This window comes from Pelobates fuscus, chromosome 7, assembly GCF_036172605.1.
Source record: "Pelobates fuscus isolate aPelFus1 chromosome 7, aPelFus1.pri, whole genome shotgun sequence".
In the NCBI taxonomy this organism is placed as follows: domain Eukaryota; kingdom Metazoa; phylum Chordata; class Amphibia; order Anura; family Pelobatidae; genus Pelobates; species Pelobates fuscus.
Window position 1 is genome coordinate 143,212,765 of NC_086323.1, and position 23,315 is coordinate 143,236,079.

The following is a 23,315-nucleotide window of genomic DNA, read 5'->3' on the forward strand; positions in this document are numbered from 1 at the left end:
TGTATAGAGAGAGAACAAAAGGGGACCAAGAACTGAACCTTAAGGGACTCCGACTGAGACAGGATGAGGCGAGGAGGTGTTGTTGGAAAAAGAGACACTGAAGGAGCGTTGGGAGAGATAGGAGGAGAACCATGAGAGAGCTGTGTCAGAGAGACCAAGAGATTGAAGAGTTAGGAGAAGGAGGCCATGATCAACAGTGTCAAAGACAGCAGAGAGGTCAAGAAGAATTAGTATGGAGTAGTGGCCTTTGGATTTAGCTGCAATGAGATAATTTGTAACTATAGTCAGAGCAGTCTTTGTGGAATGGAGGGGGCGGATCCAGGCTGAAGAGGGTCAAGGAGAGAGTTGGAGTTGAGGAAGCAAGACAGACGGATAAAGATAGATCTTTCCGAAAGCTTTGAGGAGAAAGGGAGCAGGGATATGGGACGATAGTTGGAAGGAGAAGTAGTGTCAAAAGATGGCTTTTTGAGGACAGGTACAACAGTAGCATCTTTAAGTGGAGCAGGGACAACACCAGAAGAAAGAGAGCAGTTGAAGATGTGCGTTAATGACTGCGCCAGACAAGGGGCGAGAGATCTGATGAGGTTGGACGGGATGGGGTCAAACGGACACGTGGTGGGACGAGAGGAATGAAGAAGCTAAGCCACCTCCTGTTCTGTAGTTGGAGAGAAGGCTTAAAAGGTAGGGATGGAATGGTCCAAGTGAGGTTGAGATAGAGTGGGGGGAAGAGGGGAGATAATTTAATTAACCTGGTTACAACCCCTTGCTTTCAGTCAGACATTAGCTTATGTTATTTCCTGGTTTGTTTAACTCAGTGAAGCTAAACTCAAGAGGCAACAATTGCCCATCGCATCTGCCTTGCAAAGACTTCTCACTGAGCTGCATTGGGAAGCCTGTGATTGGACAGCCACTGACAGACTGTGCCAGGTTAGAAGGGGAATTCTTGCAAAGGAAGCAGACAAGAGAACTGCAGCTTTTGCAAGCTGATTTTAGATATAACTCCAATGATAAAATGAATAATTAAATGCATGCATGTTTTCATTAGAGGTATATCTACTAAATAGGGATTTTTATTTGGGCAGTGGAGTGTCCCTTTAAACAAGGTTTCAATGTCTCATCCTCATCTGCAGTGTGTGTCTAAACGGTTTTGCAAGCTGATTTTAGATATAACTCCAATGAAAAAATGCATAATTAAATGCATGTAAGTTTTCATTTAGGGTATATCTACTAAACAGCGATTTTGTATTGATTTTGCATTTGGGCAGAGGAGTGCCCCTTTAAGAGTTTATTCACCACAAACACAATTGTAGTTAATTAAAAACTGAACTGCTAAATTTACACTATAATAGCCTAGATCTGTCACTCTATTGCTGCTGTGCTGAATAATGGTACGCCATATATAAGGATATTCATGAGTTACATGAGAACACTCAGGTCAAAATTCTCTCATTTTCAGGTCATTTGTTCAGGATTCGAGCTGCTTCAGCAGATTCCCTGAACAATACCTAAGTACATATCATAAAAATAACTGGGGCAAAGGAAATCTTCTTGACTGCTAGTAACATACATTCTATGGCTAGCCCTGGGAATAAGACAGGCATTCAGTGCTTTGGTAAGGTAACTGCAATACAAAAACCATGTGTTCTAACAATGTATAGTTAAAAGGACTCAGAATAGCAAGGATGTCCACTGTCACTGCTTGGTTGAAGACCATGACTTATTACTTTAGTAAAGTTCAAAGAATTCTGTGATATGTACGTTTAGAAACTCAAATATGTCTAGGAGAAGCTACGCTGAGGAGAGCTCACTGTTAGAATTCCAGGTGGACAAAAATGCACAGCCTAGAATGTTCCTTTAAATACACTGGTTATTACATTTGTTTATTTTAATATTTTTTTTCTGTTTCTCTAAGGGACCCTATAATCACCAAAACAACTTAAGATTTTGGTGTATAGATCGTGCCTATGAAGTCTCACTGCTCAATTCACTGTCATTTAGGAGTTAAATAATTTTTGTTTCTGTTTATGCAGCCCTAGCCACACCTCCCGGTGTCACGATTACTATATGACCCAAAACGCAGAACTATGTAACATATAAAATAAATTAACAAGGACAACGTATACTGGGCCTTAAAATGCCCAGACTTAACCTAAAAGAGAATGGTCCAAATTCTAGCCGAGGCCAGGAACAAAAAAAGAGATAGATTGATGAAACAAGTAAAAGGTCAAGGATACCAGAATTAGGGAAAGTCAAAATGCAAGCCAAAGTCAAATAGCAAAAAGAGATTAAGAACAAGAATAACCAACTAGTGGAAACCATGACAGGGCACTGAGAAAAAGCTATCCAGGGTCTACATATGCCTCTCTATACACGGATTGGCCAGATCGTGACCTCTGACCCCAAAACGTGTCTATGACGTTGGCGCCATCTTTGTTGTGGACAGAGGTAAGTATACTATTTAACCGGAACCACAGCGACCGGCGGCCCTAAAAAATACCGCACTGACTAGGGACCAAAACATGAGGGGATCGGGTAAGTACAAATCATGTGCATAAACAAAGTGATTTAACTCCTAAATGGCAGATAATTTAGCAGTGAGACTGCATGGCATGATCTATACACCAAAACTGCTTCATTAAGCTAAAGTTGTTCTGGTGTCAATAGTGTAAGGCCTTCTTTTTGCACTGTTTTTAATTCAATTTAAAGGGAAATGTCATTTCCCAGGATTTGTAATATTGTTTACTTATCTCTAAATGTAATAAATATGTATTAGTGAGGTATGATAAATAAAGTTACATGTTGATGATATTCACCGCTTTTTATCCTGCAACTGTGCAGGTCCATCTTAGTCTCTGTCAACCATTGTTATAAACTCTGTCCTTTACACCTGGCAGTCAGCATAGGTAAAGCAGAAAGAGAAGAGGAGAAATAGAAATATTGTTTCGTTTCTCCTTCTCATTTGCAATGTCTCTCCCTACTTTGCCTTGTTTGAACTGGCTTACAATGTAATTTGCTAACATTTCCAACATACATTTACAAGAAAACAGAACATCTAATGGAAAAAGGGTTAAAGGATCACTATAGGGTCAGGAACATAAACATGTATTCCTGACCCTATAGTGTTAAAACCACCATCTAGCCTCCCTGAGCCCCTCGTGCATCCATAAATATAGCAAAATCTTACTGTATTCAAGCCTGAAGCTATAGATCTGCATGCTGTTTGCCTCAGAAAAAAACAAGCAGTCTGCTGAAATCATCAGAAGCGGTAGCCTGATCCAATCACAATGCTTCCCCATAGGATTGGCTGAGACTGACAAAGAGGCAGATCAGGGGCAGAGCCAGCATGATTCAAACACAGCCCTGGCCAATCAGCATCTTCTCATAGAGATGAATTGAATCAATGAATCTCTATGAGGAAAGTTCAGTGTCTGCATGCAGAGGGAGGAGACACTGAATGTTTGGATGCATTTTAGGCAGCCATGACCCAGGAAGGATCTCCAACAGACATCTGAGGAGTGGCCAGTGAAGTTATCACTAGGCTGTAATGTAAACACTGCATTTTCTCTGAAAAGACAGTGTTTACAGCAAAAAGCCTGAAGGTAATGATTCTACTCACCAGAACAAATTCAATAAGCTGCAGTTGTTCTGGTGACTATAGTGTCCCTTTAACACAAGTTATAGGTCATTTTCAATGTTTTCCAGAGAAGTGATAGTTTACCTTTAACCCATTGACTACCAAGCGGTTTTGCAAAAGAAAAAAAAGCACCATGGTAAAGTGAGTATTTTAGGTGTCCTGTAAAGTCATGTGTGAATGTATTTTTTATTTCAATATGCAAAGATAGAACATTATTTAATTAAAAAAAAAATGGTTGAAAATAAAAACAACTTAAAAAAATTAATTGACCAAATAATGAAGTTACATATAAGAAAACAGCATTGCAAATAAATTACATTCCTGAATATGCAGCATAAACATTTTTTCCCACATATTTGAAAATCCGCCTCCACACACATCTATCTCTTACCTTGTATGTATTTAATATTAGCTTTATATCTATGGATTTCCCTGTGTTTCAGATATAGTTATTACATGAAATCAGTCGGCTTTCCAATAAAATCTCAGATATCTCACTTATATTAGATACTACAATGTATCAATTCTCCTTAGACCATAATAATAATGGTGGCATATGTTAACCCTTTCAATAATAAATGATGATATCAGACAGAAGAAAGGATATAAATCAAGGACTAAAATCAAACAATCCGTTCTAAAACCTCCAGGCTCACACTCGCTACAGTACAAGGAGAAACTAAAATCTCTACATGTGTACCACCTGTGGTCACCTACAACCCAGCTCTTGAAGAAATAAAGAAAATTATTAAAGATCTAGAACAAAGATGAGACTCTGAAAAACATTGTCTCTGAAACCATTTTGGCCTTTTGACAACCCCCAAATCCTCAACACAAATTAATCAACAGCACGGGAAGAATACATGTTGGAATTGTGTTACAGGTTAAATTAGACAAATATTCTCTCACTGTTATTGGATTGCATATTTTAATAGATTTTCCTTTTTTCCCTCTGTTATATTTGCATTTTATAGATAAAAGGAATTTGATCTGACACAACGATATCCATGGCAGATCTCGAAAGTAGTAACAAGAATTTATTTTATAATATGCATTCTAGTTCAAAATTTGCAGCAACACTCCCTAATTTCAAGGGGTTCTCTAAACACCATAACCACTACAGCTCATTGTTATCTAACGTTGGACTTCACTTATATGCTCGAACTCCCAGTGGATGTTCACAGGAATTTGTTGCGCTACTTGAAAAAAAAAAAACCTATAATGTGCTGCAGTGTTTTTGGTGCTTAAAGTGTCTATTTAAATGGGAAGGCCCATGATGTTTTCTTAACGGTAATCCTCGTTAGATTTTTTTAAAGGAAATGTTTACACACTACTTACTGACTTACAAACGAATCTGCTTCATTATATGTGTTCATCATCATTCTCATTCATAGAAACTTACCTGGAGTCTTGGACTTACTTAGACTTTGAGTGAAACCCGGGTGACTGGGATGGAGTGTAGCTTTAACTCACAATTCCCTAATCACACCATGCTATTTAACGTATACATTGCATCATTAAGGGCCGCCTTAGAACCTTGATCTGCTTTTTGCATATGCTATACAATCAACATATTGCAGTTTATAACATGTTATGCAATAAAAACAAACACTAGCAATAATACATTTAAAAAAAATATTCAGATTAACAGTACTTAGGTTTATGTGTTATTTTTGTATGGGTATAAAGTCAATTTTTAAAATTTTGGACTCTCTTTTTATGATGGGTTACTCAATAACCTTGTTTTTTTAGAAGATGCAGTTAATAAATGCACCGACATTACTGTAGAACATTGTATGCTTCCTTTGTGAGCATGTGTTTTTGTATTTAAGTTAGTTTTAAGGAATAAATGCTGTTTTTACAAGCTGCAGTAATGGGGTGAAAGGGCTATATTTGGAGCAATCACCATGGGAACCAATTGAATATGCTGTGGATTGCTCCAAATAAATATTCTATTTTTTTAAAACAATGTCTCAGTCTAACTGAGGGAATAGAACAACACCAAACTGCCCCTGTGGTTCTAAAAATGGAAACAAAATTACTTTCACAATTTGATGTACAATATCGTTCTATGCCTCAACAGTAATCACGTGTGCACGAGGACAATTGTATTCAGTGTCCATAGAAACACAAGAAATGGGTTATTTAATAACGTGTATCACTTGGTGTCCTCTTTATATGAAACGTCTATGTCACAATACTGTACTGTATTGTACAAGGCATAGTTCTAATATTTTAATATATGAAAAAAAATCTCAAATCTATCACAATTTCATGTTCCCTCCTGACATCAAAGAGTAAGTAATGGAAAGGTATATGTGCAGGCTTTCCCATGTCAATGTGCATGCTTGGATATTAACAGTGCATGTGTGTATTCAGAGTACACTATACCTGGTCAACTGAACATTGCAGACACTATAGGTGCTTTGGCAGTTAAACATGAATGCCCTTTATACATGAATAATACTTTGAGTGCTTACAGGTAATATAACAATATTGTAATGCAATTTATACTAATTAAAACACAATTTTAAATCTCAAAAATATTAGTTCAAAAAAAGCTTGTCAACGTTCTAAGTAATATGCAGGAAACACAAAACTCACGTCAACGGCTTCTCCAGACGACTTCTTTGGGACCCAATGACTTCTCCAAGGGTACAGAACGTTTGCCCCAGAAAGTCCTAGAGATCAAGGAAGATTAAGATAACAGAAATAATCATGCTTGATAGATTTGTTGGGTTTGGATTTTTGTTATTTTGTTTATGTTTAATTAGTTTCCATTTTTAAAAGGTAAATTTGAAAGTTTTTAGTGTTGATTTCTCATGTCAGAATTGGAAATGGGTGGATATTTTGGTCAAGGTTGTGATTTGCATAAAAATGACTCCGTTGTTGATGTAAAAATGTTGTTATTTGTATGATTTATTTACATATTTCTGCGATCGAAAAGCAAGAGATCAGACTACATGATGTCTAAAATACCCTTTTCTCATTTATAATAAAGACTATGCATTCACCCAGGTACACTCTAATGGAGTGTCCTCCCTGGTCCTCGGTTAGGTGCCTATTGTATGCGTCTGACATTTTGGGTTAGCTTCTTGTTAAGTTGAAGATAAAAATTATCATGAAACGTTTACTTGTTCTCTCTATATATCTTTTTTTTTTATTAATATGGCTGGCAATTTATAAAATATGTTCGATTGTTTATTTAATGAATAAAAACGACTGCCCTATACTTTGTGTATTTATTAATCTGTTATACTATCTGTTGTAGGACAGCTTTATATGTGTTCCAAGAACCGGAACTGACGTCATCATCCTTCCGGAAATTGCTGTATGAACAACTGAATCCTCTAACAAACACCCGAGAACCCATATAAAGCTGTCCTCCAGCAGAACACCATCCACTTTTGAGAAAGCCTTTGGTGAACCGCGTTAAGTGAGGACTTATTTTACGCACAGTTTGTTATTTGTTTCAATCTTTTTATTTAATAAACCTACTATTTTATACATCATCACCTGTGGAGTACATCCTTCATACAGCCCTCATCATCCTTCCGGTTCCAGCGTACACACCTAGGTGGGGATTGTTCCACCTCTAGTTTTTCATACCAGAACAGGACATTGCACCGGGTGACGTAAGTCGGATATTTTCCTCCATCAATACCAATTGTTTGTATATACTATGCCATTGCATTTCCTATTTTGCTTTTTTCGCATATACGTACTCCATCCTGAAAACAAGCTCCAAAGACCCTCCACTTATATCCATAGACGGGGATTATTCCATCCAGGCCTTCATAATAGAGCTGAGACAGCTCTAAAAAGTGTAAGTGTGCACTTTTGCCCATTTGTACTCCCTTCACAAACATCTACTGTACTGCACCATAATCTGTTTCTTGCTTTGTACTTATAGATTCATATGCTAAGAATATCATCTGTATTGTATGTATATATAATCTTGAGCGCTGATCACCTCCTGTCTGTTATCTTTACTATGTCACACCTTTGCACTGCAAATGTCAAAAGACTGGCAGAACATTTAGGGCAGGGATAGGCAACCTTCTGCACTCCAAATGTGTTGGACTACATCTCTCATGATGTCTTGCCAGTATTATAGCTGTAACAGCCTTATGAGAGATGCAGACCACAACATCTGGAGTGTGGAATGTTGCGTACTCTTGATCTAGAGAAATGTGTTCCACAAACCATTGTAGTGGTAAGGTTAGGCATCACTAAATTGAGTAGGAGATACATCTATGAAATCAGTTGTGTATTCAGCGAAAATCCAAAAGTGTTTGTTAAAACATTTAAATACCAATTGGGGAGAAAATAATAATATAAAAAGATGATGATAATTATTATAATTAGCTATAATATACTTATTAATAAAAGATAATATTTTCTTGAAATGAATTGCATTAAGCTGTGAAGTGTGAGTTTAATTTAAATAAACAAAATTATATTTCCAGCCCTTATGCGTTTATTTATTTAATTATTGACTGATTAATACATTATTTAATTATTACTATTATTTTTTTTTACCAATGGTTTTTTAACAACAAACCCATTGGGAAGTGTATTCTAAACATTGTTCCCTTACCCTTGGTCAAAACATGAAAGAGTCTTGCCTACCTGGAAATGGAAAAAATGCCCTCTATTCCTCACAAGTTCTTTTCTTGACTGCTATTGATTTGCCACTGCCTTGGAATGTTGCACAAAAGCTTTTACAAGATTTCAATAATTACTATAACTTCTACATAGACAAAGAGCAATTCTCTGGGAAAATTCTAAATTTGTATCAGTAGGCAGGTAAAATGTAACGGTTACCATGGTGATTACTCCACTTTTAGAACTGTGGCCCAGAAAAGCCCGTCAGGCATATGGCCCTAGATATAAAATGTTCATTATTATTAAATTAACATGTGTGCGAGCGCTCTCAATGTCATTGAGCATAATCAACGTCAAAAACGTGACCTCGGCTCTTAAGACTGCAAACTATAAAGATGCAATTTAAAACTATAATTCATTATGTTAACATCAATTGTGGTTTTTTTTTTGGGTTGTTTTTTTTAAACAGTACTTAATTTGCCTGGTTGTATTTCCTTTAAATTAGACACCAGGCTGTCACTTATTTTGAAAGACGTGTTTTGTACGTAAAACAGAGCAAGACATTTTCCCTTATTTAAATACCCAGGCAGTCAGCTGAGAATAATTAGTTTAACATGAACAAACTCTGCCACTGTAGACAAGACATAAATAGCAACCCTAAAATTACTGCTAATGCAAATAAAATCACTCAGGCTGTGATGTTTCAAAGATCTTGATTTACTCTGAATCACTGAGTGGATTTAATCTTCCCTTTACTTTAAAAAAAAAATGTATTTCTTAAATAAGAAACCAGCGGATAATGGTATTTGGTGTACCATGGGATTGTGGGTACTGGGAGATTTGCATGCTGACTTGATGAATGGTCATGATTTTGTTTTAAAATTAGGATTGAATGATCCGGGGAAGCAATTTGCCTATTGTTTCTAAATGAATAAAAGTAGATCTTTTATGCATATGTTGATGTTTTGTCTCTTGTTGGGGGAATTAAAGAGACATTAGTTATCAAAAATATAAATAGTGCGGAAAAAACTTTGACGTGGGCAAATGCATGTATATATATATATATATATTTAAAAATTATTTAATTGGTATTCAGAGATTATCTTTAATTGTCCAAATTGTGATCAGTGTTTTTCTCTTGAGAGTGGCAATGTAGTTTACTGATATACCTGTATCTGTGGCTCCCTGTTTATAAACCTAATACAGATAGGGAATATGGAGGAAAATTGCTGTGATAAAAGGGACGTTCGAACAACCAAAACAACTTTAGCTTAATGAAGCAGTCTTGGCGTATAAATCATGCCCCTGTAGTCTCATTGCTCAATTCAGTGTTATTTAGACGTTAACTCACTTTCTTTATGCACCCTTAGCCACACCTCTCTTGGCTGTTCCATTAAAGGATCACTAAAGGCACTCAGACCACTTCATATCAATAATAATTTAAGACAGCATAGCAGAGTTAATAAAAAAAATCTCCAACTCAGCTTTTTTCTAACTCAACTAGTTTGGCCTAAATTTTACAATTCAGTTTTCAAAAGTAAGTATGAAAACTATTTTAGTTTAAAGGAACACTATACCATTGGGAATACAAACCTGTATAGACCACGTTATCTCAATGAGAATGCGATTTATGTAAGGCTATATTGGCCTTAAATTTAAAATTCACTTTGAAGTCCTGACAATTCTCACTTTATTTTTTATCACAATTTAACGCATTACAATATGACCATTTGATTATAATTGAGATACAGTTGTTATGGTGCCCTAGTGTTCCTTTAATGACCTTCTTGAGCTTAACTGTTATGCTGGTGACTGTTGTACATGCATCCTCTCCACTTCCAGGGGAAATAATGACATCCCATCCATAGAAGGATTTTTTTTATTTTTTTTTTGGGGGGGGGGGGGGGGGGTAATATATTGGGGATATATTACCAGCACAGCCTATATATTGAATATATATATATATATATATATTGAATGTGAATGTGGACCTATTATTCCCAAAATTTGTACATACCAGATTCAATTTAAAGATGTATTCTCCCTAACTCTTATGCAGTTTTTACAATTTTTTTTATATTTAGTGACTTTTTGTCTGGCATAAACTTCTTTATGATTTATGCATCAAAAAGCAGATCATGATATTTATTTTTCCATAGTAACAAGTGGTTATGCAAAACCTTCTTGACTTCAATAGCATTGTAATTTCATGTAGAGCTTACTGATTCATTACGATGTATTACTCAGGGATCTATATTTTATTTTTTCACAAGCTTGCCACAAATAATTCATTATTAGAGAAACAGCTAGATCCGGACTTCCTCCACCTCCAGCGACTGTTCTAAATATAGTCTGAAATCAATGTGGAATAACCCTCTCTCTCTCTCTCTCTTTCTCTCTCTCTCGCTCCCTCGCTTGTACTGGTGCATCTTCAGCTAACTGTGCCAACAACTCCCACCCGTCTTCCCTATGTTCAAGAAATGTCCTTGGAAACCCCAGAGGTGTCTGAAGTAGAGCACTAGAGAACGCATTAATCAACTGATCAGCTGACCCTTTTCATCCTTGGGGATTAAAATCATATTATTGGGCTAATGCTCAGTGTTCCTGTAATCACGCATTATAATGGTGATGTTTAGGAAAAGTACACACAGCTGAGGACTTGTTAAAATGCAGCCTTGAGACATTTATTATAAGCATCTTATTTTTTTCAACCCTTTGAGTGCAAGATATATTTGCAACAAATTGTTATTCCACTACAGAAGGTGACACTACCATTGAGCCTTGTCATTCTAAAGTATTCATTAGCTTTTACTAATCACATTCTTAATAGCCTAGTGCTGTGGCTCCAGTTTTGGAGCCTAAATTATGTACATGGGATTATTTTGTGCGTCGTCCTCTAATAGTAAATTTATTTAATCGAACCTTATATAATATATAATGGTCTAACCATAGGGGACCGACCGAAAAAGCATTACAACCCCTGACTTATTGTGAGTGAGCAGAGAAATCTCCCTATCTCTGACATTTTTCATCAATGCTGGAACAAATTATGGTAGTATATATATATAATGGGAGTGTTGTATATAACATATACAGTTTGTATATTCATGTTTGCATTGCGTGTGGATAGGGGCAAAAGAAACATCTTACTCTTTCACACAAAAATTTAGGTACGTGTTACCAGACTACAGACATCTATGGACAAAATATATGCAAACCCCTACACCCTCACCCCCAAAATGATAAAATAGTCTCCCTTGCGGCCCCTGTCAACATAAATTAGACATATATTTAACATTTACTATATAATACTTGATAATACTTAATATTTACTATATAATACTTGATAAAAAAAAAAAAATCCCACTCTTTATAAAATATTTGAATGAGAATGTCTATCAGAATATTCTGGTCACTTAGCTACTTGCATACTGTTATACACCAAAAAGCTTCATTTTAAGCTATTGCCTAGCATGATGTATTTGATAGCTGCTCCTGATAGCCTTTAGATCATGCACACTTTAACTAACAGACTCTCCCCTAGTCTTCAATCATTTAAGACTTCCATCAAAACCCATCTCTTCAGAAAAGCTTATGACCTCTCAGAATAACTTCTATTTCACAAACCTGTCTCTTGCTCTCTCTTAAATTGCTACACTCCACTCTCACCTTCCAGTTCTGCTACTTTCCCACCTTGTCGTTTAATTGCTATCCCCCTCTAGATTGTAAGCTTATTTAAGCAGAGTCCTCACCAGCCTATTGTTCTTGTAGACTATGTAATTATCTCATTTATAGTTAAATTCCCCCCCTTTATAATGCTGTAAAGTGCTGCGGAATAAGTTGGCATTACATAAATGCCGATAATAAAAATAAATTGTATGAAAATTAAAAAGGTACACAAATATTTACCTTCTGTGGATCCACAATTAGTGATGCGTAAAAACAGAATAGATAGAAGAAGTTAGTTTTTTGGTTTTTTTATGCACAGTGTTTAATCTTGGTGACACCAATGTTAGCAAACAGTTAACATGCATGGTTACACTGTGGAAATGTTTCCCATTCAATGACGGGCTGGGAGGGGTTGTGTTCAAATTGAGTGGGGAATGAGTAAAGACTGGGAGAGCAGGGAGGGAGGACAACCAGGTATGAGAATAGGAGGTACTACACATGACTCCACCCCACCTCCTTGAGATGAAGTACAACCTCAGAGGACTTGTGATGAATTGTCACACTGTCATCTTCTTTTTTAATTCAGAAATCAACCAGCTATGGCAATACACATTGCAAGAAAAGTCAAAGTTACTTACATGTTTTGATATATTGCAGCTTCGAGAATCTACGTTGAACCTGGTTGGACACAAATGAAAGGATACATTCCTTTTAAAAGATTCATAGTTATTTTGTACACACCACAACGTTCCATCAAGTCATTATTATTATGCTTATTTGCAAGTATGTATGTAATGATGTAACACAATTTATTACCACATTCCATACAGAATATGGCATATAAACTTAGTCCTCTCCATGTAATGTCCCCACCTGACTGTGTACACGAGATGGACAAATGCCAAAATGTAACATTTCTTCTCTTTCATTTTATTGTCCATTGCACTCGATTAACCATATTTATTTTTAATGGGAAAGATGTTAGTGCTAATTAAATGGAATAATGGAATAACTGTAAATTAGTAAGATCTAGCTGGGTTTCCCCTTCATTGTTTCATTGGAACAATTAGGCATCCCACTATTTTGCAGAGAGGTTAATTGTAAGTAGCATGCAGATGCCACCAATGTGTACTTCTATTAATTGCCGTAATGTTGATTTCAGACTGCCTCGCAATAGCAAGCACACCACTGGAGTCTACAAGTGGTCACAGTATATTCACTCTCTTTTTTTCTTTCTCTTCTATATATATATATATATAATTCTGTAACCACTGGCAAATTCCAACTGTATACCCTGTGGAGTACTCTGTCCACTGAATCTGCCCATATACACCTCCCAAAATAATAAATCCTCATTTTCACACTACAAATATGTCAATTCACCGTAAGACCCCCTGATTAAAATCCCTGAGACTCGAATGAGACTCCAGGAATAAATATTCTTGTGTGACTTTAGACAAAGAGCATAAATTAGACTGAAACACTTTGATGTATGGAAAGGCCAGCATGGGGGGGTCTCCACGATCTAGCTCTTACTGTGACAGTTAGACAATTATTGGTAGAAGTGTTACAAAAAGATACATTTCAACATAAAGCATTGGACATACTTTTATAATGGACCTTTGGGAAGCAGTGTTAAAATTCATGTACTTGTAATGCGATATCAAGTTGAGCCTTTTGCAGTAAGATTAACTGGTATATTTCCACGGAATATTCACTGTACACCCCATGTAATAGCAATTACTAAAAGAAGCAGCTGGGTTCTAATACAATTAGTGTTTTTATATACCTAAATTTAGACCTTCCTGATTTCAAACAGAGGATTGTACCATCAACTTCCTTGGTGGGCTTTACACCGCATATGCCATACGGATTAAGTAAAACTTATTTTGCTCTCCACTTGTAAATACATCTCCTTTTATTGTTTTTAACCTTTTTTAACAGTGATCACTATATTTTTATTTCTGTTTTAGTTATATGTGTCTAGTGAGAATCTGCTGCTATGTAAACCAATAGAGTGTATATCCTAATTCAGAGCCATTAGTGGGCTCAGTAAATTGTGAGTGTACATCCACATAAATACTCTTTTATTCTCGTGTATTGGACATACTACACTATATACTACACTATATTGGTTCTTTCTGTTAATGTTCTAAACCTTCCAGAGTTTGCGCATTGGATCAAGACACCGTTTATAACCACAAGCTGGGATTATACCGGTGCATACATCTTGAGATATTTATACGCTCCATAAAGCTGTAAGTGCATTACTTTTTTATTTAATTCTCCTAAATTTCAACACACTACACTATATTTTGCACTTTATTCTCCTTTCTTTTATATATTCACTTATCTGAAATTGGATTGGAGGAAGCTTAAGATGCAGCTTCCCTCCCCCTTTTTCTACCACATCACAAAGGTGGCTCCCAGAAATTAGCTGCAAAAGGAAATGTCTGAGATGACAACAGATAGCGGAGGAATGAGGAAGTTCCATGGAAAAACAAACCTCTCCATGGGATGTACCATCAACAGATAACGGATGCTGCTCACATTACAAAATCCTACCAGTGGTTGGGAAAAGCAGGACTGAAAGACAGCACCGAGGCACTAATGATAGCAGTTGAGGAACAGGCATTCAGCACTAGACCAATAGAAGCTGGGGTTTACTACACCAGACAGGTAGAGCTTCTGAGACAATCCAGCACATAGTAGCCATGTAAGATGTTAGCAGGAACAGCATACACTGAGGAGCACAACCAAGTTAATGGAATTGTGTACCAAAACATCAGCACAGAATATTGTCTGGATCTGTGATCCTGTGGAACTTCCAGATCCAGACATAAAATAAAGTACTAGTCAACCAATCTGATATCATGGTAGTAGACAATTAATGGTAGACTGCCGTGGTGGTGAATGTGGTAATACCCTGTGACCATAACATCAAAATGAAGGAATATGAGAAGGTTGACAAAGAGAGGAGCACTTGGGGCTGTAACCATCAAGTTGAGATAGTAACTTCAGCAGATATGTGTCCAGAAGACAGCAGTTCTAGGAACAGTTAAGATATTGCACAGAACACTTAGACTCCCAGAACTCTGGCAGAGGACCCAAGAATAAGGAATATACTAACACTACCTTAACATTGACACTGATCCTAACCTAAAATATAAAAATAAACTAATGATGAATTATGTATTATGGGAAAATTATGCCATTGAGGGATTATGCAGACATTATAATAAACCATGAGACTAAAGGTTGAGTGTTTCATCAACATCTCCAGAACCCTGAGATGTCTTATAGTGTGTAACTAACCATCCATTTGTGTGAACATCAGGTATTTTAAGCATATGATGCTCTGTCTGACCCTATATCCTTCTCCTTGGCTAATTAATTTTAACGAAACTGTACTGGAAATATTTCTGTCAAATTTACCATGAAATCCTCCTCACGCTGTAATTCATTAGCACAGCATGAAGATCCGTCTCTCGGCCTCTAATCCTAGTATTTGCAAAAGCATTCAGATAAATCTGCACTCAAACCAAATTATGATATACACTAAGCACTAGTGAGTCTGCCCGGCTTCTTTATGAGTTTATAGAGCAATGCATTAGATTCTGTCCATTGCTTTTTGCCATTAACCTATATATCACTGTACATTGTTTTGCTTTACCATTTCAGTGCCAAAGCAAATGCTGAGCTCAGTGAGCTGACCTTTAGGCAAACCCATATATTATAACGTGGTCTTAATACACATAAGAATGTGATAAAGCCTACTAGATGGGTAGATAGCGTGTAATCTTTTACAATTCAGATTTCAATTGGTTACAATTTATAGTTAACTGAATAATCTTTACCTATAATCCAAATTGCAATATTTAGTCTCAAAAGTGCTGATTTGGAAAAATTATAACATGCTGGCTATTTTAACTTGAAGTTTGCAATTTGATTTGAAATTCAATACAGTCTGCTTTTTAGTGTAAAAAAAAACCCTCAATACGATGCAGTTGGTGAAGATGAATACAATAAAGTTTGTCTGTATCCTTGATAAAATTAGTTTCACTTTACACAATTCTTCTTCCACACTAAATCATAGTAATAATTCTATTATATATTTTGTCAGTTACAGAAAAGAAGTAAATTGTGTGATCACTATATATGTATGACCATGTTAAATGTATGAGGCACAGAAATTTTACAAGCCATTTTACAATTTTAAAAGCCATAAAACATGAACACCACCATATAACATGTTTTGTACTTTTCATTTACCAAAAAAAGTTTTGTATCATGTACATTGGTTATGTCATTTAATGAGAAAATCACTTTGATATACACTGAATGCGTCTATTATTGGATGCAACTGTATTGTTATATAATTATCCAATCATGGGGATACAAATCATTACATACATGAATGCAGCCATGGTCAAGAGATTCAGAAGTTATTCAAACCATCATTAGAATTGTAAGGAAATGTGACCTTAGTGACTTTTACCATAGAAGGAACGCTGGTGGTATAAGTATCTTAGATATAGCCGATCATCTGAGAATCCCCTGATGATAGTCTATGTATTTTATAGATGATCGTGTGAAAAAGGAAAATATCCTGATAGGTTCAAGCTAAAAGGAAGGATACAGTAACTGGATTAACTATACAGAAGAGAACAAATCTGAACCCATAATGTGTTGTACTTTGACACGGATGGGCAACAGCAGCAGCTGAACACCACACTAGGTTCTACTTACGTCAGCTAAAAAAAAGGAAACTAAAGCTATAGGAGTTACAGGCATCCAAAAACTAGACATTAGATGAATGTCACCTGGTCTGACGAATTTCGATTTGTTTCCTGAAACATAGAGGTGGTAGGCATGAATGGTCAGGAAATAGTCAAAGTTTGCTATAAACAACATGAATCCATGGATCAATCCTGAAATACGTCAATGGGTCAGAGTATTGCTGCTGATTTAATGCTCTGGGGAAACGCCAAACTATGCCAAACAATAGGGGTAGGAATTCAGCTTCACATAAGCTGTGAATGTTACAAGTTCTATTCAAGCATGGTCCCACCCATGTCCCATGTTGATGAGTTCAGTATATGCTACTAACCATGACAGTCAACAGATCGCAGCCCAATAAAGTACTTTTCGGGATGTTGTAGTATGGTGGATTTGTAGTTTGTCAAATCTCAAGCACATGTATTATGCTATCATGTTGACATGAACAGTGGTGTACACACAATCCATGGGGCCCCGGTGCGAAACTGATCCGTGCCTCCCCCCACATATATACACCTCCCCCTCCCCCCCCCCCCTGCCGACAGACACACAGACACAGGACCGGCCTTAGGCGAAAAATCTTCACAGCACACATGTGTAAGAAATTATGACCCTCTTACGAGGATATTCTTTTAGGGAATGTATAATAGTAAATAAAGTATTTTGAGTATAACCGTCCCCCCTTAAAATGACTATTTTACTAACAACTACTATCTCTAACGCTAATACTGTCCCTATAGAAAAATAACAAAAAGGCTATCTTGCACATCTGTCTGAACAGGCCTCGAATGCTTCACTGCGCAGGTGACCCGTAGCAGCTTGTCCACTACTTCTCCCGCGACAGACTTCTGCCCGTAGAGACAAACGCTATCCCTGAATGTCCTTAAGAGGAAGTAGCTGCTGATTTAGTGCGGTGGGACTGTAAGGGTGTATGTGGTGTATCACGGTCTATGTCGTCAATCTCTTGGTGAAGGAAGGTCGGGGTGGTCTGGTCGATTGTCTGATCAACTGTCTTTGGTAGGTCTTTCTTAAGACAGGGTAACACACAACAAACAAGAAGAGCGAGGATGATTATCGTATTAAAATGGCAACACCTATTTGGGCCAGAGCACCTTGCCATCCAGACATCCATCCAAACCATCTTTCCCATGGATCCGTGGCCCCATAATTCCGTTTCAGTTCATTGGACAAACTCTTTAACTTTTCTATTGCCAGACACACATACACACACCCTCCGACAGAAATACACACATACACACACACACACACACACATACAGACACATACATACAGACACACACACACACACATACAGACACATACATACAGTCTATATGTGTTTGTATGTGTCTGTATGTATGTGTCTGTCTGTATGTGTATGTGTGTGCCTTTGTATGTATGTGTGTGTTTGTGTCTGTATGTATGTGTCTGTATGTGTGTCTCTCTATGTATGTGTCTGTATTATACAAACACATACATACAGAGACACACACATACAGATGCATACATACAGAGACACACACATACAGACACACACAAACATACAGACACACACATAGAGACACATACATACAGACACACACACACATACATACAGAGACACACACACACAGACACATGCATACAAAAACACACATATACAAAATGTTTAAGTCACCCTTCTGTGACTTCCTTTTGCAGGAGGGTGACTTTCCCTGGGGTCCAGTGGGGGCTCAGCCTGATGGTTGTCAGAGTTCCCACTGTTAAACCGGGGCCCCCTGGAAATCCATCTCCATCGGGTGGCCCTAAGAGCATGGGCCACCCGATGGGACCCTTCATTTGTGGCTGGGGCTGCATAATATGGCTGCGGGTACCCGGTTGCAGAGGTCCGTAGGGCGGCCAGGCCCCCTGGAGTGACGGGCCCGGTCGCAGCTGCGACCCCTGCAACCGCGGTATGTATGCCACTGGACATGAACCAGAATTTCTAAAGCTTGTTTCCAGAAGAATTCAGGCTGTTCTCTGTACAAAACGGGATCCTACCCAGTTGGTTGCTAAGTGTACTTGCATTTATACTATGTTTTTTCTCATAAAATATAGTTTGTGAGACAATTGGAAGCTACAAACATAATGGAAACATTGCAGTTAATGTGTCTATCCAAATACTCCAACAGAAACCCAATGTTAAGTCTGGAAGGAACACTATAGCGTTAGGAATACAAATGTGTACTCCTAACACTATAGTGTCCTGTAGCAGTTTAGTTTACTGCCTCCCCTCTGAATGCACGAAAAAGGTAGTTTACTTATTTGGTGCTCTCTCCTTGGCCAGCCCCACCTTTTTGGCTGAGATGATTAACTATACTGCATAAATCAAATGTCTCTATGTGACCATTGGCTTGAAATAGCTGAGGTTCACTCTGCTATTTCAGAGGTTGCGCCTCTAGTGGCTGTGTGTGTGACAACCAATGGAGGCAAAGTAACAGGACTAGTTTAGCCAGAGAGAGTGTGTCAGGTTGCTTCAAAAACGTGGGGGTTAACCCCTATTTGGATACAAAAATAGAAATGAAGAGGGAAAAGGGATCGGAGGTGGATAAAATATTTGTACCTCACAACCCAAACTTTTCCAGGGCTAGGAAGCAACCCAAAAGTAAGTAACTAATAAAACATAACCTTGATACATATTATATAATAAAAATAGATATGTAGAGTATACAACTCATAATTGATCATAAAAAGCTAGCCAGCGTCAGGCTAACAATACCATCCAATAATAAGAAAAAGGAGAAGAAAAATAGAAACCAAATCAAATGAATACAAATAAATAAAATAAAGTGAATAAATTAAATTAAACAGAAACTAATGAATACAAAATGACCAAGCTAGCCGAAGCAGGAAATTACACTATGCTGCTCCGGTAAAAAAAAAAATAGAATGAAACAAAAAAGAGATACTAACAACTAGTGGAAACAAATGTAGCTAAAGTGGGAATGAAAAAGTATCCATAAGCGATAAACTCCTAAAAAAAAAAAAAGAGCACATCGAGGGGGGAAGGTAAATCGCAATCAATTAAAGGGATAACCAGTAGATAACCAATAGCTACAAATAGTTCCCTAATGTGTCTTCAAGGGCACCCCTTAAAAAATTCTAAACCCTATCCGTTCCCCTCAGAACCACATAGTTGACTAATAGAAAAAGTAGATAGAAATAAATAAATAAATAAATAATAAAACCATAGAGTGGTGGCTGTATATATTAAGCCATTGTAAGCTGCAGCATCATCCCTAATCTTTCAGACAACCACTACACTAACTGTCCCGACGCGCATTTCGCCAAATAATGGCTCTTCCAGGGGATGGAATGTAGGCACTTTAACTCTGCACTATAAATATTAACGTTCCTGCACAAAGGCAATTTTTTCAGTTGAAGGGTTAAACCTACAGAGATTTGGCACCCAGACCACCCAGGCCCCATATTAGACAAAGGGCACAACTAGATATATTAAAGGAAAACTAAAGTGTTGGGAATACAAAGCCGTATTCCTAATACTATAGGGTCCCTCTCCTCCCTCTCCCAAATGTTCACCGAAATCCCTATGCACTCGTTCCATCTCTACCTCCTCCAACGCCAGCACAGAGGGGGAACCTAATGAGCATGTGTGGCGAGCACATGAGGAGAATTAGGCGCTCCTTATAGTAAAGCATTGAATCAATGGTTTCCAAAAGGGGAATTGAAGATGCTGGAGGTCCTCGTGCACAGTGTGAGGATGTCCAACGTCATTTCATTGAGTTAAACTCTGTGAAACAGCAGATCCTCTAGTGGCTGTCTGGTAGACAGCCACTAGAGGCAGTCTTAATCCTGCAATATAAACATTGCAGTTTCTCTTAAGTGTTTTAGATTACAAGGTTATGGGGACAGGGACACTGCACCAAGACCACTTCAATGAGATGAAGTGGTCTGGGTGACTACAGTGTCCCTTTAAGCAGGTATATGTTTTTGGGTAACTTGAAACCTGGCTAGCATTTCCCCTCATGCAATTTTGTAATGAACCCTGAATTTATGGCTGTTTTCATTCGCTAACATTTTCTATAGAGCCGTACAGTAGGTAAATGAAACATACAATTAAATAGTTACAAACTATTTTAGGCAAATGGGAAAAACACTTAGGAGGGGCTTGCTCAAATATCCCTCAGTTGGCATAATTTCAAATTCATTTCATAATTGCGGTCTTTCTTCTACATTTCTCAAACTTCCAGGGATAATTATGAATAAATAGAATTGGGATTTTCTACACCCTTCTATCCACACTGTAACCTGTGGAGCACAGAAGCAGATGGAATGAGTGATGCTTGGCAGATATTTAAATCTCAAAGGCTCCTTCCGTCCAATGGCATGCAAAAATAAAAAAGGAAAGAAACAAAGAAAAAGGGACCCTTTTGACCTTTTACAGAATTTTTTTTTTAAATAAACAGGAGCATTATCTTGCGCTGTCACTCATAGGCAGGTGATACTATGAATTGACAATAGCATACCGGACGCTGCTAAATATTTATAAGTTGTTTCCTACAGACACTTGCAGTCTTGTTTAGCTGAATAAAACATCATAAGGCAATGTCCATTCCCTCATCGAGTTTATGGATACAGGTCTCATTAATTGTAATTTAAATGGCCTATTCCTTATTCTGCAGGGAGATATAAACTAATGCTAAAGTTTAAAAGCCTATTAAAAATTCAGCTACAACCAAATGTAGGCATATGATCATACTTGTTTATTTTATATTATTCTGTAGGATACATATTGCTTGCCAAATAGAGGTTCGTTAAAAACGAAGAGACGGACATCATTATACTACTGGATTGCACAATTAGGCATGAGTGAAACCGGCATTTAATATATTAACAGTATGTCATTTGTGACTGACCTACCGGGAAGCTGGAAAAGGCATTGGGGTTTACCGAGAAAATTGAGGGCGCTTGGAAGATAGATGAATTGGAAAATTTTACCAGTTCAACTGTTTTGGCCTTAAATTTGAAAGCAGAACCATCACATCTTTTAATTACCCCACTGAATAAAACAGTGACAATTACCTATAATGTGTTTGGTTTTTTCCATGTGATCTTTCTATTTTCTTTTAATTTTACATGAAAGGGAAACCTGCCCAAATACAAAATAAATTATAAAAATCACTGTTTAGTAGATATACCCCAAATGAAAACTTGCATGCATTTAATTATGCATTTTTTTTTCATTGGGGTGATATCTAAAAGCAGCTTGCAAAACCTGGAGATCTCTTGTCTGTTGCCTTTGTAAATCCTCCCTCTCTAACCCCGCCCAGACTCTCTGTGTCTGTCCAATCACAGACTTCCCAATGCATCTCAATGAGAAGTCTTTGCAAAGCAGGTACTCTGGACATTTTCCTGTCTCTTGCGTTTAGCTAAACTAAGCTAAAAAAAACAGGAAGTAACAAGGCCGGTTGTCTGATTGACACCCAGATTGTATAACAAGGTTAATTTCTAAAACTGTCAATTTCTAATGAAATCTGCATTTTTTTTCAAAATGAAAAAATATAGAACAAACTCTTCACACATAAAGCTTTTCATCAAGCTAAAGTGCTTCAGGGGTCTCGAGTGTCCCTTTATGGATTTATCGTAGCAATCTAGTTTAAACAAGGCACATCTAGGGCACACATTGAAAATGAGTAAGGGGAGATATAAACATTGTTTCATTTCTCCTCTTCTTTGTTTGTGGTCTTTATGCCGACTGCCAAGAGCAAATTATATACATTATAATAATGGTAAATAGAGAGCCTATATGTAGGCACCCACATGCAGGAATAGAGCCCTGTGAAGTTAAACATTTAATTTTATTTTTCACACCTGAACACTCAGTTGCTAAGGGAATAAGTAAAAATAATATTACAAATTCTGAGAAGCAGCAGTTCCCCATTAATTCATTTGTCTGTTCTCCACCATTCCGGTTTTTGTAAATATGGTCCAATTTGTGTTTTAAAAGCCCTCATTCTTCTAAAGATTCTGCTGACTTGTTAAACAAAATGACTGCCCTATTCTGAGTTGGTTAAAATGTTACTTTTCCCATTGGCATAGATGCCACTTGACATGCATTTAATTATTGTTAGACTAGGAAGGTTGCTGTGAGTTTTGTCCTATTTTTTTTTTCTCGACAGAGAGAGCTCACCAACAATGAATCATTTTAAATAACCATCCATCCTATACCTTACATGTCAATATATGACACTTATGGATTTTCAACCAATCCAGGAGGTTACTACATTTAGCTGTAGTCCAAACGATAACTCCAAGAATATTCATTGTAAATTCCATGGGAACGACATGTGCTTTGCTAAAGACAAGAACGCAAGTAGCGATGTGATTGTATTGCCGATTTCTAAAATGCTGGATTGCCTTCACTGAAAAGTAGATGCAACTTCAACTTCCTTCTAAAAAGAACTAGCAAGAAACAGTCATGAATTATTCTATGTATTTTTCTACTCAAAGAGTTGCTACATATGCAGCCACTAGTGTTGTCGCGAACCCGGAATTTTCGGTTCGCGAACGGCGAACGCGAACTTCCGCAAATGTTCGCGAACCGGCGAACCGCGCGAACCGCCATTGACTTCAATGGGCAGGCGAA

The 23,315-nt window shown here is 37.3% G+C and overlaps 1 protein-coding gene across 1 annotated transcript in view; it reads right to left on the bottom strand.

Moving 5' to 3' along the window:
* CPNE9 (copine family member 9) overlaps positions 1-23,315 on the bottom strand; it is a 367,849-nt gene that overhangs the window by 214,697 nt on the left and 129,837 nt on the right. Inside the window, exons 6-7 of the mRNA XM_063426739.1 lie at positions 12,550-12,589; positions 6,239-6,315 (exon numbers count right to left, since the gene is read on the bottom strand). Coding sequence (XP_063282809.1) covers positions 6,239-6,315; positions 12,550-12,589 — 117 coding nt within the window. The remainder of the gene's footprint in view (positions 1-6,238; positions 6,316-12,549; positions 12,590-23,315) is intronic.